General features: G+C 40.2%; 1 protein-coding gene across 10 annotated transcripts in view; it reads right to left on the bottom strand.

The window, feature by feature from the left end:
* The window catches only part of Ptk2 (protein tyrosine kinase 2), a 190,499-nt gene that overhangs the window by 90,805 nt on the left and 83,690 nt on the right, over positions 1-16,004 (bottom strand). For all 10 annotated transcript variants that reach the window (XM_026782712.1, XM_026782708.1, XM_026782709.1 and 7 more), the window contains exons 10-13: positions 11,656-11,763; positions 10,033-10,150; positions 8,504-8,534; positions 5,154-5,206 (exon numbers count right to left, since the gene is read on the bottom strand). In XM_026782712.1, the coding sequence (XP_026638513.1) occupies positions 5,154-5,206; positions 8,504-8,534; positions 10,033-10,150; positions 11,656-11,763 (310 nt within the window). The remainder of the gene's footprint in view (positions 1-5,153; positions 5,207-8,503; positions 8,535-10,032; positions 10,151-11,655; positions 11,764-16,004) is intronic.

Here is a 16,004-nt window from a genome sequence, read left to right as displayed (position 1 = left end):
GCACTGCCCCTCACCCAGGATACTATTTCTAAGATGTTGGTATTTCTTTGCTTCTATAACCTCTGAGTGCTTGAGACCCTTCAGAAACCACAGAGAAAAGCAATGTGATTAAGAGCCACCCTAAGTCATCATTAGAAGCAAGCCGAACTTTAATGACATCAAGATGGTGGAATGAACAAGAAGCAACATGGGTGGGCTACTCTTATCAGTCTTGCCCTTATCACCAGCCAGAGCAGTTCTCAATGCCAGAGACACGGAAGCTTCAATAGATTACAAAGTTCCTCCTAAATTAACCTGCCAGGTCAGAACATTTTATTGTGACCACCATGAATAGAATAATTCCTAGTTTTCCAGGTTCTCAGATTATACCTGTAATAATAGTGAATGCTTATCACTCTGCATGTATCACCAATAATGCATCATAAAGCACAAAATTTACAACAATGAACTTTTCTCCGGCAACACCAGATATTAAACCTAAGGCCTTGCACACGCCAGGTAAGTGTTCTACTAAGTTACACATCCAGCTCAAACAAACACACACACAGCCTCATGTAAGCTTCTTGGATGCTGGCCTCCAACTTGTAATCCTCCTGCCTCAACCCCCTGAGAAACTGGGACTGTAGATGTATGCCACACATCTGACTTCCAAATAAACTTTTTCTTTTTGTCGTGTTTTTTGTTTGTTTGCTTGCTTCCATTTTTTTTTTCCAAGATGGAGTTTTTCTGTGTAGCCCTGGCTATCTTGGAACTTATTTCTGTTTGAGGCTTGCCTCAAACTCAAGAGATCCACCTTCCCTTGCCCCAGAGTACTGGATTAAAGGTGTGCACCACCAGGCCTGGCCCAAATGAACTTACGTACTAATTAGCAATACTCTAAAGTTAGGGAAGGGCTCTCCATCCTACCCCTTTAAATTCTAGATAGAGTTTAAATTAAGCATCAGAGCCATGGTGGTGCATGCCTGTAATTCCAACCCTTGGGAAGTTTAGGAAGGAGGATAACAGTGAGTTTCAAGTCACTGGGCTATATGGTAAATTCTATACAGCTTAGGCTTCTGAATGAGATCCCATCTCAAAGTGCAGGGGGAGCATCATTTGGTAGCAGAATAGACAACTTTGAAAAGCATGGCACTGTCACAATAAAAACTACATGGTAAAGTTAGGCATAAGTAGATCTTTCAAACTGAACAAAGGCCAGACTTTTGAATTTGAAAAGTCAGTACTTTATTATTCCTGCTAAATGGAGAAATTTTCTACAATAGAATCACATGCTAAATATTACTCCCCTGCACACATAAAGATTCTCCAATGATCAATGGTGTCTAATGAAAAGAGAAAGAGTTCTTGGGCTTCCAACAGACTCTATTACTCATTACTACATGAACCTGACCAAGCGCTTAAATTCCCCTAGCATGTAAATACATACTTGTATTTGCTCAGCAGCAGCACAGCAAGCAATGAATAATAGACCCAATATGTAAGAGTCAATAGTGAGAGAGATGCAGGGATGATTATAGATTCCCAGTCTGGCACTTCTCAGATCTATATAGATCAGAAACATTTGAGATATTCTAGGATTTGAAATGAAACAAGCTTATACAAACATTTATTTTGCTAAATGTTTTCTTGGTAGTTAGAACAAGTTTCAATCACAAACTCAATATGCCTAAAAGTAATCCTATATAAACACAATTATGTATAATGAAATAATAATCTATTACAAATTTTACATGTGCAATAATACTTAAAAGTCATTATAAAGTAGTAAAGAAGGTTCAATAGAAAGAAATTAAAAAATACCTCTGCCAGATAAAAAAGACCACTGCAGTGACTTTCATAAAGATATGTAAGAGAAAAATTATAATCTGTGGTCTGATTTTGCATGGTCCAAATATCAAGCCAGGGCCACAAAGTAACAGAATGGCAATCATCGTGGATTCTACTCACACTTGAGTTTGGAGGCTCAATCAAGGGCCTACTTTTTCTTAGGATATTCAAAAAACAAAACAACAATCCATCAAACACAGTTAAGTCTTCAAAACACTTGAAATTAGCTTTACTCTATGATCTGGGAAATGTCCTCACACTAGCATGGTTCTAGCAGCAACCCAGGTCCAAGGGTCACATACACTCAGGGTATACTCATAAATTCCCGAGAATAGCCTCCACCGATCTTATAGACAGGGCTGATGTTCTACCTGACAGCTTACAAAAGGCATACAAACAAATGATTAGTCTTTTTTAAAACTATGTTTACTTTTTCTAAAAAATAAGATGCCTAGAGAAATCTATTATTCTAGTAAGTATCTTTATACAACTCTGTCAATCTCATTTTTATATAACTTGGAGAACATTCAACCTAGGGCACCTCACACAGCAAGCATTTGTTAAATGCATTCAGCCTCTAATAGGGTGTAATAGGGTGTATCATGGGTTAAATAGGGAGGGTGTAAAAGAAAAGTGAACACACAGACCACAATCCACTCCACTGGCCTACACAAAGCAAGGTCACTGTGCCAGCAGATATGGAAGGTCAAAGGCCTAGTAACAATAGGATTTTAGTGTAGAATGGAAAACAAACAGAAAAGTCAAGAAATAACCTTGGGATCAGGTTATACCACAGCACTGTCAGCTAGGAATCACATTAACAAAAACATTCCCAGGGATTCTGTGCACAGGTTCCAGGCTAGGAGGGTACAGCTTTACAGTCTATGACACAGGATTTACAAACCTGAATTTGCCTAGGAGCAAACAGTAGATGGTATGATCAACAGGGTTAAAAATACCAACTCTGTCTCTGGTCACTGTCTCTGTCTGGGAACTATGTAGGGATGGTCACCAAAGTACTGCCTGTCAGCTTCCAGAGATGGAAAGATTGTTGTGTAAGGAAGGACAGGACAAGATAATAGGGCAGTTCCAGCAAGTTAGACAGAAGAGTGACCACAATTCCTAGTAGCATAACGTGACTGAGAAGCAACATGGCTGGGGAAAAAGTGGGGAGTGGAAAAGCAGGCTGAGACCAAAGGATGGCATGAACAGCTGAGCTAGGCAGAGTCTGATAGGGTCTGAGTGTCATCTGGTAGGCACAAAATTTTTACTGATAATTTTTTTTCTGAAAGAAGTAACTCCCAGAAGGGAACACAACTTCTCCTTAGACACCCCAGGAGAATAAAACAAAGGCAAAATCCTAAGAAATTAAAATAAAGATTGAGGCAGATACCCAAGTTTGCATAGTGACTCTATTTTTGCTCATTGTACAACTTCAGCACAATTTGTAACCTCTTGGGCTTTAAGTCCCCTCATCTCTACATTAAGGGAGATGATCTCAGCAGTCTGTTCATGAGTTAACTCACAGAAAAGAACAGAACAGAAAGCAAAGGAAAACACAATAGCATTCATTTAAATCCAGCCACTCAGGGATGGCAACACACACCAATAATCCTAGCATTTAGGGGACTCAGTAGAAACATCAAGAACTTCAGGACAGCCTGGGTTACAAAGTAAGATTTGGTTTTAAAAAACCAACAACAACAACAAAAAAATCGGCCAACTTTTTCAGTGGGGGAGGGGGGTGTCAAAAAAGAGGGGCTGGCTGGGAAGTAAAATGCAGACCTATGATGCTGACCAGCTGTTAAAGGAAACTGAGGCTCTAACCCAAAGAATGAGGATATAAGAGCAGTAGGACCTTTATCACACCCAAAGATAAACAACAGATGTTTTCTAGCCCAAGTTGAAGTCTGAGCTCACTCCTGTGTCTAGGCAACTGTGGGGAGTGTGGCAAACACAGTCATCAGTACCTGAGCTTCACATGTAGCTGCCTTGCCATACACATTTCAGTGCCCAAGTAGTTAAGTGGTACTCAAATCTCACACACCTATCCTACAGCCCACAATCAAGACTCAGCCTCAGAGGCTTAGTTTAGGAGTTGCCTCTTTCCTCCAGACTCCTTACTATGGAATGAAAAGCTTTCCCGTTCCACCCCATTAAAAACTGTGAGGCCCTGAGGAGTCACAAGCTGAACAAGAACTGTATAAAGGGTCTGATGACAATCCATCTGGATTTCTCCCCACGTCATAGTTTAAACTCTCGAATGACTGACATGTCCTGGAGAACATGCAGTAGCCCTGACACTGTTCAGTGAGACCACATTCAGAACCAAGAGTTTCTCTGTACTCTGATAGGAAGTAGCTGTTGGCTCTAGGCCATCAAAGCATGACAGTACTGTGCACTAACAGAGTAACTCTGCCTGGAGGGTATCATAAATGCAAACACCTGTGGAGTAAAGATTTGTGGGATGTTTATGGACAAGGAAGAAAATAAACAGATACATTCATACATTGTATGAATCCAAAAGAGGATTCAGAAACTGGGTAAAATACAAAACTAAACTTCAAGAAAAACTGAACCAAAACAAACAAAAATTGAGTCTCATATCTTGCATATACTGAATATACCAGGAAGTATTATCTTAGAACTACACTCTTCCCTTTATGTTCACAGACATAGCTGATATGTAGTAACATACACATGTGGACATTATATGCATGTATGACAATTGGGTGTGTATATGTGTGTATGTATATGTATATATGTATGTGTGTGTGTGTTAAGATACACAGTTAGGGCCCTTGAAAGGTGTCCTTTTCTGCCCCTCCCTAAAATTCTTCTATCGTTCACATTTTTTAGATAAGGGAAAAGGGGCAAAACTCTTTAAAAACATAACAAAATGATCATCACACCAACAAATAGTTAAGATAACCCTTATATAGTACTTTGACTGTATTAAATAACCATTATGTTAACTGTGAAAGATGAAAACCATTTAAAAATCACAAATTTTGGACTTCAAACATACAACACAAAGTATATTCTGTTAAACCCTGCTGAACTGTAAAGATAAATTATAATGACAATTTCAAAAGTTAAGGTTTTCACTTAACATAGACAGAACATGGCATTGAAACAATCTGAAGCCCTAAATACCCTGGCGAGTAACATGGTAGGGTCCCATGCAGCATCTACAATAAAGTCTACTTCATGATACTAAAACCACACAGGTGCTTTATGCTCAAAGCAGATGAACTGAACACAGAGTGTCATCTGCACCATCCTCCCTGCAGCTTGTGTCGAAGTCTCTATCTGAAGATTCTTACCTGACACAGAGACCGCATGTGTTCGCATGCCTTGTTTTTCGCTGTTGGCCAACCTGCAAAAGAGCAAACAAAGTGTAAGCACTGTTCTTCCCAGGACCAAAACACCTGTTCTTGTCAAACAGGTATCAGCATCTGCCTCAGATTAGGAAGGGCCAGCACCATTCCTGAGAGATTAAGTTCTAGACAAATGGTTTGAGTTTTTTGGTTGTTGTTTGGTTTTTGGAGACAGGGTTTCTCTGTAGTTTTAAAGTCTGTCATTGAACTAGCTCTTGTAGACCAGGCTGGCCTCAAACTCACAGAAATCCACCTGCCTCTGCCTCTCAAGTGCTGGGATTAAAGGTGTGTGCCACTACCGCCTGGCTTATTTTGTTAATTAGAGCTTATCTTCAGCATCACAAAAAAGTAAATTAATTTATCAATCAATCCAAAATATTAAAGGAAAAAGGAAAGGAAGACCACAGAAGTGCTTCAAGAAAGCTGCTCACGAAGGTAATATGTAACGTAAAGGCTATGTAAGTTTTCTTTAAATGCTAGGTTGTAAAGAACTGCTCAAAAGTTATAAAGAACCATACAACTAGAACTGAATTTTGCTCTTTAAAACCTAAATTGAGGGCCAGGGAGATAGTTCAGCAGGTAAAGGCTCTTGCCACTGAGTTTGCTCCCTGGGAGCCCATGGTAGAAGGCCAGAATGGATTCTTACAAGTTGTTCTCTGATCGACACAAGTGCACTGGGGTATGCATGTGCTCACAGGTATGTATGTATACACACACACACGAATGTAAAAAAAATACTAATTTAAAACATGGTAGCATTTGAACCTTTTGAAATTTACAGCATATAATAAAGTTAAGAAGTACATGTATACATTGCTATTATTAACAGATTTAAATAAAACTTAAATAAAAATTTTAATGACTTTAAAAAAATATAAACATATTTTAGAAGTTTTAGAAAGCAACAAACACAGGAATAAAAGGGCTCCCAGGTGCTGGGGAAATGGCTCAGCAGGTAAAGGTGCTAGCGTTGCAAGACTGGCAGCTTTGTTTGGTTCCTGGAACCTAAGTAAAGCAAAAGGAGAGAGAACCGACTTCACAAAGTTCTCTGTTCTCCATGCAGGTGTTGTGTGACATGTGCTAAGACACACATCATGTGAGCACATGCACTCATACACAAATAATAATATATCTTTTAAAAATAGGAGTTCTACATTTATCAGCTGTTTCCTTGATTTTTGTTCATAAGAAAAGTCTCTTCTTCCTCTTAAACATTTACTATACAAAGAAAAGACCACTGGAAAACTTTCCTAGAATGCAGGATTTATACCAGAAAAATATTAAAACTTGACACAGCATATCTTTTTTGCAACTACAAAATTTCTATATGAAATCACATAACTTCTATAATCAAAGTCATCTAATTTATTATCTTTTATTAAGTTCTGCAAATACGTAAAATCTACCTTTATTATAAAAAATTAATCAGAGGTTTCTCTTCCATTGCAGCTACACGGCTACCACACTGTGTGTCAACTCCATTCACCAGCAAGCAGGGAATAGTGTTGCTGAGTAAACTATAGTGCTTCCTTCCTGCATATCAATTCTCACCTGCTTTGCCTCCTATCATTACTGTGCTGAATACCATGTAACAGTCTGGCTGTTATCAGGTCTGTGGAAACCCCATCCTCTTAATGTCTGATAAACTGATTCAGTTTGTGTGTTGTGTGTTAATAACTTTTAACTCATGCTACCTTTGCTCACATTTACACTCATGTTCATAATTCATTCCTATATGTCCAGGTCAAAACGATTCCGTAGGTTTTTTTTCCAGCTGTAGATATTCTAAGAAAGCACAAACTGCTGCCCCGAAGAGACACTGAGCAGACTCCGAAGCTCACTACCCCATGCCAAGAGAAAACTGCTTCTCCAGTTCCTGCTCACCCTCACAATTATGACTCCACAAGATGTATCTATCAAGAGAGCTGACTGTCAGGAGGATGGGGACAAGGCAGGAGGCTATTTTCTAAAGTGTGGCTACAGCTGACTAGATGTTATAGGGAAATGCAATGACACGCCCTCCTGGCTCAGAAGCCTATGTTTCCAAAAGTGCTGTAGAAAAGAGGTAGAAGATGAGTGGGGCTGAGGCAAGGAATAAGGTTGTCATGCAGGAGGAATGTTGAGAAAGGCTGAAAGGGAGTTGGGGGGACAGCTGGCAGAAGAACTGAATAAGTACAATTTAGCAGATGAGAATGTGAAGAACAGCAAAACTAAGGCTAGAGGTATCAAGAAGTCAGGTAGGCTCTGGAAGGCCGCATGTTAGAAAGGAGTTTTATTTAGGACAATCTGGTGAGATGCTGAAGTAGATGGGATGGACAGAGTGTATAGGCCAGAGCTAACCAGAGGTATAGCTTTGACCAGCCCCCTAAATACCCTATCACCAAGTCCTCATGCACAAGCCTTCACATGTGTTGCCGCCACGTAGTGCTTTGATCTCAGTGTGTCTTGTGGAACTCTAGGAAATTTTTCTTGGCTTCCTTGGAATTTGCCTAAACCCTTTCCTTTTTTCAGTAGCAACTCATGCTTTTCTGACTCCAATACAACTCTGGGCTTGAGTGGGCTTGGGGTCCCCCAATACCTACAGGGATAGCTTTGATAGGTGATGCCAACCTATCAGGTAAAGCACATTATCAGATGCATTTAGCAAGGAGAGGCAGAGAATGTTGCTAAAGAGAAGAAGGCACAGGACAGAACAAAGACAAGTCCAGGTTTAACCCTTCTTGTCCCAGGCTTCCACCTCTCCACTGTTTCTTTAGAATCTGAGAATTAACAGCTTCTACTGTTCAAGTTGCTTGTCTAAATAGCTAGATTTTTATTTTGCCTTCATACCTTGGCCCCAGTTCCTAGCATGCTAAGAATTCAGAAGTAACCATGTAATTTTTTTGCATTGCTATTTGATTTCTTTAATTATATTACATATAGATCAACATACCTTATAGAATTTGTAATGAACAGCAAATCAATTATTTAATTTTCCTAACTGTAAAAGAGGATGCTGCCTATTTTCATGTTTTAAAACATGACACCATGGAGTGAATGCCTAAGCCTACTTACCATAACCATCTTTAGATACCTTATTAAACTTCAAATAAGGGTTAAACTAATTTTGAAATGTCTTGATTAAATCTACATTCTATATATAACTTACAATTTACTCATATTTGGAAATATTTTTTCTGGGTTCTTGTATAATATGTAGAAATTTAAATTTTTCAGAAAACAGATAATAAAGCCAAATGATTTTCTTAAAAGTTTCACACAAACCCAAGTAAAGAAATACACAAATGAGCACTTACTTTGGTATCGATGGCAATGCCCGTTCACCTTCTGGGAAAAAAAGGAAAGAGACTTGAGTGAAATCCTTTAGAGGTGAGTATGCAGGTAAGTCCAGGAAGAAGAAGCTTTATTCTGGGATTAGTTACAATCCTTTACAGTCAATCCATTTCACTGATTCTATTTTAGGTCTTTAGAGATTTCCACCCAAAACTTACAACAAACATAACTAAGTGTTGGGGTCACATTGTTTAAAGATATACCCAGTCCTAATAAAAAGATATGGCAAGTTGATAAAACAGTTTTTTCAAATGACTAAGGGATTAAGGAACTCTTAAAATCAAAGACTAGGTGCCTTGCCAAAAGTCCAAACGTTCTACTTAGATAAAATGATTTACTATAAACACTTTGAATCTATGAAGGAAGTACAATGTGGATAGCTGCAGAAAAATTCAGAGATGAGAAGGGAAGCCCCACAGCAGCAGAAAACACACATTTCCAATGGTCTTAGGAACCTGTAACCATTAATTTATTTTCATTGCTACTTCATAACTATAATTTTACAACTGACCAGTGTCTTAGTTCCTAAGACCATAGGAAATGTATGTTTTCCAATGGTTGAAACCCACAGGTGGAGAACCATCACACTTTAGGATACCAGAAGTAGCACATCCACATGGCCAGCTGAGACTCTCCCATCTATCCCTACTGGATGCTTAGCTCCCATGAGTGTCATGGTCCTCTTAAATAATGGTCTGCCTATAGCAGAAACTTTTTTCCCTTATAATCCAGTTCAAGCTTCATCCCTTACAGGAACCCTGCACTCTGTTTGGCCTCCTTATAATTCTGAACCCCCCAGAGCACACTGTCACAGACTGTTCTCCCTTCCCTGATCACCTCCAGGGTACCTGGCCCTGAGGCAGCTCTCAGAGTTGTATGGTAACTAGCCTGGATTCTACAGAATAAACACAGCTCATGGCAGGACACACAGGCTCTAGTTACATTTCACTCATCTACCGGAATTGTTTTCAAAGACTGCTTTAGAAATCCATATCCACAGGACACCCTCCCTCATTCTTTGTATTATACTCACAAAACTCTCCTTCATTCTGAGGTGATAGAGTCTCATTTCTAGGACATTTTTATTCACTTACATCTTTGACTTCACATCTTGACATAGAATTTATTTTGCTCTTCACCTACTCTAAGTTTTTCAGATGTACAAAAACAAAACAAAACAAAAACAACAAAACCAGGATAGAAACTTCAATATGAATTACAAGGGACACTTGAAAAAGAACTGGGAAGACAATCTCCAGAACTGAAACAACCAATGGTAACTCAGGAGCTACTCTAAGGGTTACTCAGAGCCCTACACTGTCACAGTGCACTCCAGCTCAGCTTCAAGTCTGTAGGCTATGAGCTGGACCACTCTCCCTAGAAAAACAAGCATCTAGGTTACAACTCATCTGGCCTTCACATTTGCAGTGAAAACCTGGCTGCTGGGGTGTACTTGTCTACCAGTGCAGCGGGAATGAAAACAGAACCTCACCTTTCTGTGGTCTGATGATGAATGACTGCGTGGCTCCGTTTACCAGTCGGCAGTATCCATCTATCAGGTCAGCCATGTTCTCCGCAATGGTTAGGGATGGTGCCGTCACTGTCAGAGGCTAACAGGAAAGAACAAGAAAGAGACATTATTGTTCTTCCTAGTAATCAAAGGGACAGCTGCACTATGACATCACAAGTCTGAATACACTTGAATACAGAGGAATAGGAATGAAACATTTGCCAGATTTAAGTGAAAAAAGAAAATTTGGTCTTTAAGAACACTATTCCCGGGATGTGAAATGGAGGACGCACTGAGAACGTAAGATAAAAAAAGTACTGAAACTGAGGATCACTTTTACAAAAAAAGGGGGTGGAGGCAGAAAAAATTATTTTTCTTTAGAATGTCTGACTTCTTGGGCACACTCTATGAGAAGAATTCAGGCAACAAGTTAAAGCACAACTTATTTTAGAACTTATATATAATAAAACCTTATGAACCATATCTTAATTCTTTATCATTAGAGGAAATTGGTAAATTTCAGTTTTCCTATATTTGTAACATGTTTGGCCAGAGGCTTAAAACTCATTTTCACATGAGGCAGGCTGTATTGGATAAACTGTCTAAGGATAACTTCTAAGTGTTACCTGAAGACAACAAAAGCTGTTTTTATTTTCACAACCAAATATGTCCTGGCTCCCATGGCTGTTCACTTACACTTATTCTAAATAAACGTGTTTTGGAGAGCAGCACGAGCAGTGCACTGGTCTCTGCAGGAAACTGACCTGCAACAAGTTTTCTCTATTCTACGCTAGGACCTGGTGATCTGATAAACAATTTCCTGATGTCAACTTTAGATGTCAGTGACTTGGGATCACAGGGCAGAACACTGGGGAAGCAGCCTAGTGAGGAGAGCTGAGGCACAGGCAAAGCTGTGTGCACAACAGCTCTAACTGCTTTTCAATATGCTCTGCCTGGAGCCCAGTCTTGTGTAGCTGAAGCTGAACAGTTTTTTCTTCTACCATTTATTACTTTGTTCCTATTTTGTTTTGTTTTGTTTTTTCTTTATTGGTGTTTTGAGGTGGGGTCTTGCTATGTGGTCCATGCTGAGAGCTGGCCTGGAACCAGAGGGCTGGGATTATAGCAGTGAGCCACTGTGTCCTGCCTACCCATTTTTATCACACTGCTGCAAATGCTTTTATCACAATGACTGTCTAGAGAATCTTCCAACACTGTCCAGGAACAGCAACACTCAGTGCACACAATTCTAACTGACTTTCTTGTCACTTCACAGTGGTCTGTGATTATACTTATACCAATATTCTTGATTTGTAAAATCTACTCCTCTCCTATCTTGGAGAAATTTAACCACTTTTTAAAATCTTTATACATGAGGAAATTGTGAGTCTGATTACCCATGAACACTTCATCCTTACCCCAGAGAAGTCATTTCTATATTACCCATGGATCAATTGTTTTACTTTTTTAAATTAAAAAAATAAATTTTTGCAGACAATATATTTTGGTCATGATTTTCCCCCTCCTCCAACCCCTCCCAGACCCTCTTCACCTCGGCCCATCCAACTTCTCTTCTGAGTCAGATTCTTAAGAGCAAGAACCCCTTACCTCAGGAGCACCAGCAATTTTGAGTTGCAGCATTCCTTTCCTATCTTTGTCTTCACTATTTGAATACTGAATGGTTTGTACTTGGTTGAAGTCCGCTAGGTGTGTGGGCTTTGGGAAGGAAAAGTAAAATGCTTAGGTCATAGAGAAAACCTCAGTTCCTGGGGTCAGTCAGTTCTTATGTGATTCTTTCTGGACCTAACCACAAACCTATTCTCCTCAAGACAGCCTTCCTAGTCAGGGACTCTTTCCTCTGGTGAACAGTCATGCAACAGTCTTCCTTCCAGGTTTAGGCGTGCCTGACTGGTAACATCTTCAGGAGACCCAGATAAATGAGGGGGTAAGAATTAAGTTGCCTAACTTAATATTAGTATAGCCATGACAGGGCACAGACTAACAACACAGGTACCAGGCCTCATCTTTATAATAACCAGAAGATACAAACTGTACCCTGTGGGGATCAATAAGAATTGAGACAGGTACTAGATGCTCCAAAACATTAGGAATAGCTTACCTAACTTGTACATAGGTTGCCGATTCCTTTACAGCAACACCGGTACCAATCCGTTTGACAAGACTTCTGTTGGCCCACTAATGCCCAATCAGGAGTTCAACCCCCATCTGAATCCAAATTCCCCTACCCTGCCCCCATCCTTTATCCCTTAAAAACCCCGCCATAGCTGAGCTCAGTGTTCTTCCTGATTCAACTGCTGTGTCAGAGAGGATGGAGAGTCCAAGCCCGAGCTCACAATAAAGGCTCTTTGCTTTTTCATTTTTTTATTATTTATTTATTTATTAAAGATTTCTGTCTCCTCCCGGCTACCGCCTCCCATTTCCCTCCCCCTTCCCCAATCAACTCCCTCTCCCTCATCAGACCGAAGAGCAGTCAGGGTTCCCTGCCTTGGACTCATGGTGGTCTCTGGCAGGCTCATGATGTGGGCATAAGAAAGAGAAAGCTCGGGGGCTAGAGAGATGGCTCAGTGGTTAAGAGCATTGCATGCTCTTCCAAAGGTCCTGAGTTTAATTCCCACCAACCACATGGTGGCTCACAACATCTGTAATAAGGTCTGGTGCCCTCTTCTGCCCTTCCGCATACACACAGATAGACTATTGTATACATAATAAATAATAAATAAATATTTTAAAAAAATTAAAAAAAAAAAGAAAGAGAAAGCTCATTCCAGAGAAAGGAATGAAGAAAACAGAATGAACCATTGCAATAAACTACATGCCCACTTCAAGAAACATCGTAAAATTCTCGATGGAAGCAGATATTGGAATAGTTGAAAAAATACAAGTTAAAAATATAGTACTGCATTTTCAAAACAACGAAGTACTATAAAGAATGCATTCACATGATCTATAACAGGACCTATAAGCAGAGGATGGAAGAACAGGAGCTACTCACAATAAAATCTAATCAGAAGAACAAAGGTTTTTTTGTTTGTTTGTAGACAAGGAATCATCATCTAGGTCAAGGTGGCCTAGAACTCCCTCTAAGTGCCCAACCTGGCCTCGACCTACCAGTCTTCATACCTGCCTTCATTTCCCAAGTGCTACTATTATAGAAATAATATGCCTCAGGAAATAATATGAACTCAGGAAAAGTTCTTTAATAATAGTGTATATCTGGTTCTGGATAATACCCAAAGGGAAACTGCCCTCAAGCAGGAAAATTTATTAACTTATGTAGGCCTTAAGTTTATGCATTCCACACATACTGTCATCCTTAAATACTTTTCAGGTCATGGCATTAAGTTACACATTGAACAATTTAGATGATGTGAGAGCAGGAGAACTGGCCCAGCTTCCTGCTGTCTGCTACAGTGGGTGAACTAGCTGAGGTAGTGCTAGAGAGCTCGCCTAGGTGGTGATGATGAGGAAAAGCTGGCAGGCTGACCAACCCAGCTACCACCCAGGCCCAAAGGTAGCCAACCCCAACACCCACTTATGATCTGCTAGAGCATGCTAAGGGGCTGTACCTGCAGATCCAAAATAACAGGATATCCATGACACGAGGCAACAACAGGATATCCAAGAACAGTCCCAGTGAGGACCCATTATCAAGGGTATAGCAGAAACCAGAGGACTCAAACTAGACCAATGACTCACTGCAAGGAATACTTACAAGTAAAGATGTATGGTCTAAAGAATATACTGTGCAACTCACTGGACCACACTACAAGTTCCACACTGAGATTTTTTGTTTTGTTTTGTTTCTTGGTGTTACTTTTAAATTTGGGGGGGGGCGGGTTGCAAGGGTAAAGGGTGGAAGCAAGGGGATGGGAAGATGAGTGGGATAGGGATGCATGATGTATAAGCCACCAAGAATCAATAAAAACGTTTAAGCAAACAAATAAGGAGAGAGAGAGAGAGAGAGAGAGAAGAGACTGAAAGACTTGGAAGATGGGAGATTTATACAGCAAAGATGCTCTTAAGAATACTGGTGTTGCCTTTTTCAAATAGTTGGTACCCAGGATCATCTTGCTCTCCTGGCAAAATTATGCTTCTAACATGATAATAGGAGCTATTCACAATGAAATCTAATCAGAGCTGGGCGATGGTGGTGCACGCCTTTAATCCCAGCACTTGGGAGGCAGAGGCAGGCGGATCTCTGTGAGTTCGAGGCCAGCCTGGTCTACAGAGCTAGAACCAGGGAAGGGCCCAAAGGCAAAGAAAAACCCTTCCCTGAAACCCCCCCCCCCCCAAAAAAGAAAGAAATCTAATCAGAAGACCAATGGGCTTGTTTGTTTGTAGATAAGGTATTATATAGCCAAGGCTGGTCTGATAACACATAGGGGACTTAATGGCAGATCGGGACTTAATAGTGGCTGTGACCCTATGCTGCATCTTTGAGGCAGATTATTTGATATGGGGATGAGCCTAATGGCTTGTTATAAATTGGATTACATTATTTTGTTTTTGGAATTGAGACTAATTGGGGAAGCCAATCTGCTGATGGCTGAAGAAAGTAAGTAAACCTTAGCAGACACTTTCTCAGCAAGCCTAAAGTTCAATAACAGCACAAATTTTCTTTCTTACAGTTTCTTACAAGTCTGGTAAGTGTCCTACTTATCTTCCAAATGGACTGGAAGCAGTGATACTTGAGTGAAACTCTGTGTTATGCACTGAATCTTGAGAAGAGAGATCATTTTATTTTCTTCTGTGACATAGCATTTATTGAGAAGTCAACCCACGACACCAGTCAAGATAGTGGAGAGGGAACTGGAGTGGGTGGGAGTTCTGAGATTGGTATGTTTAAATATGAGATTGGGGAGGGGAAAAAATGGAGGAACAAAGGAAAACATTTCAGATTCCCAAATCTGTGAGGAGACAAAAAACAAAGAAAAAGACATCTACACTGGTAACACAGGCACAGTCCAAACAGTGAACCCAAAGAGCCAGTTTCCATTCCCAGGATGTTTGCTTTACATCAGATTAACAGAAGAACAAAAAGTGCTTCCAACTTACTCAAATGTAAAAATTAAACCAGGTGTGGTAGCTTATGCCTATGATTTCAGCATGTGAGTGGTCAGAGGCAGAAGATTTCCACTGAGTGTGAATGGCCAAGGTCACACAGTCAAAGTCAGCCAGGGATACAAAGTGTGACCCTGTCTCAAAACAGCAACAATAGCACCAAAACAAAAACAAAATAAAAACAAATGAAATGGGGAAAATGACAAGAACTATAAAAATGGTGGAATCTAGGAGTAGGAAAATTCCATGCCCACACCATCAGTGACAGAAGTTTTCCAGCCTTTCTTAGAAGTCACCTGTCAAGTTCTTTTCAAGTTAAAAAAGATTCACTCGGAATCTCTTCCACAAAGAGAAAGCAGTAGTTTCTAAAAATACATGTAAAAGAACACTTACTTCTGGGCTCTGAGGCAACTGTGCAGTGGCTAAGACTGTTGTCTAAGTATGAATACCTGACCTCAAAGTCCTACCACCCATGGGAAAAGGCCAGGCATGGCCATGCATGCTTGTAACCTCAGGGTTGCAAAGGAGGAGGGGTGAACAAGGCAAAATGATCCCAGGAGAACACAGGCCAGTCAGCATAGGCAATGAACTTCAGGTTCAGTAAAAGACCCTGTCTAGAGGGATTAAGGAGAAAAATGATAGAGGAAGATGTCTTCCTCTGGCCTCTGCGTGTGCACATATGGGCACATGTACCTACCTACTGACATCAAAAAAATGAATGAACAAATGAGCAAACAAATAGAGAATACTTATTTTAACATGGTATTGGGGCAGAAATCTGAAAGTTAAGTGACTGAAACAATCCCAGGTGGCCATCAGTGCCAGGTAGACTGGAAGGCAGGTTCACAAGCAAGATATACAACAGGCAGGATATA

Source organism: Microtus ochrogaster, chromosome 15 (assembly GCF_000317375.1).
Source record: "Microtus ochrogaster isolate Prairie Vole_2 chromosome 15, MicOch1.0, whole genome shotgun sequence".
Classification (NCBI taxonomy): Eukaryota; Metazoa; Chordata; class Mammalia; order Rodentia; family Cricetidae; genus Microtus; species Microtus ochrogaster.
Note: the sequence above shows the minus strand (reverse complement) of the source record. Positions and strands in the feature narration are given on the sequence as shown.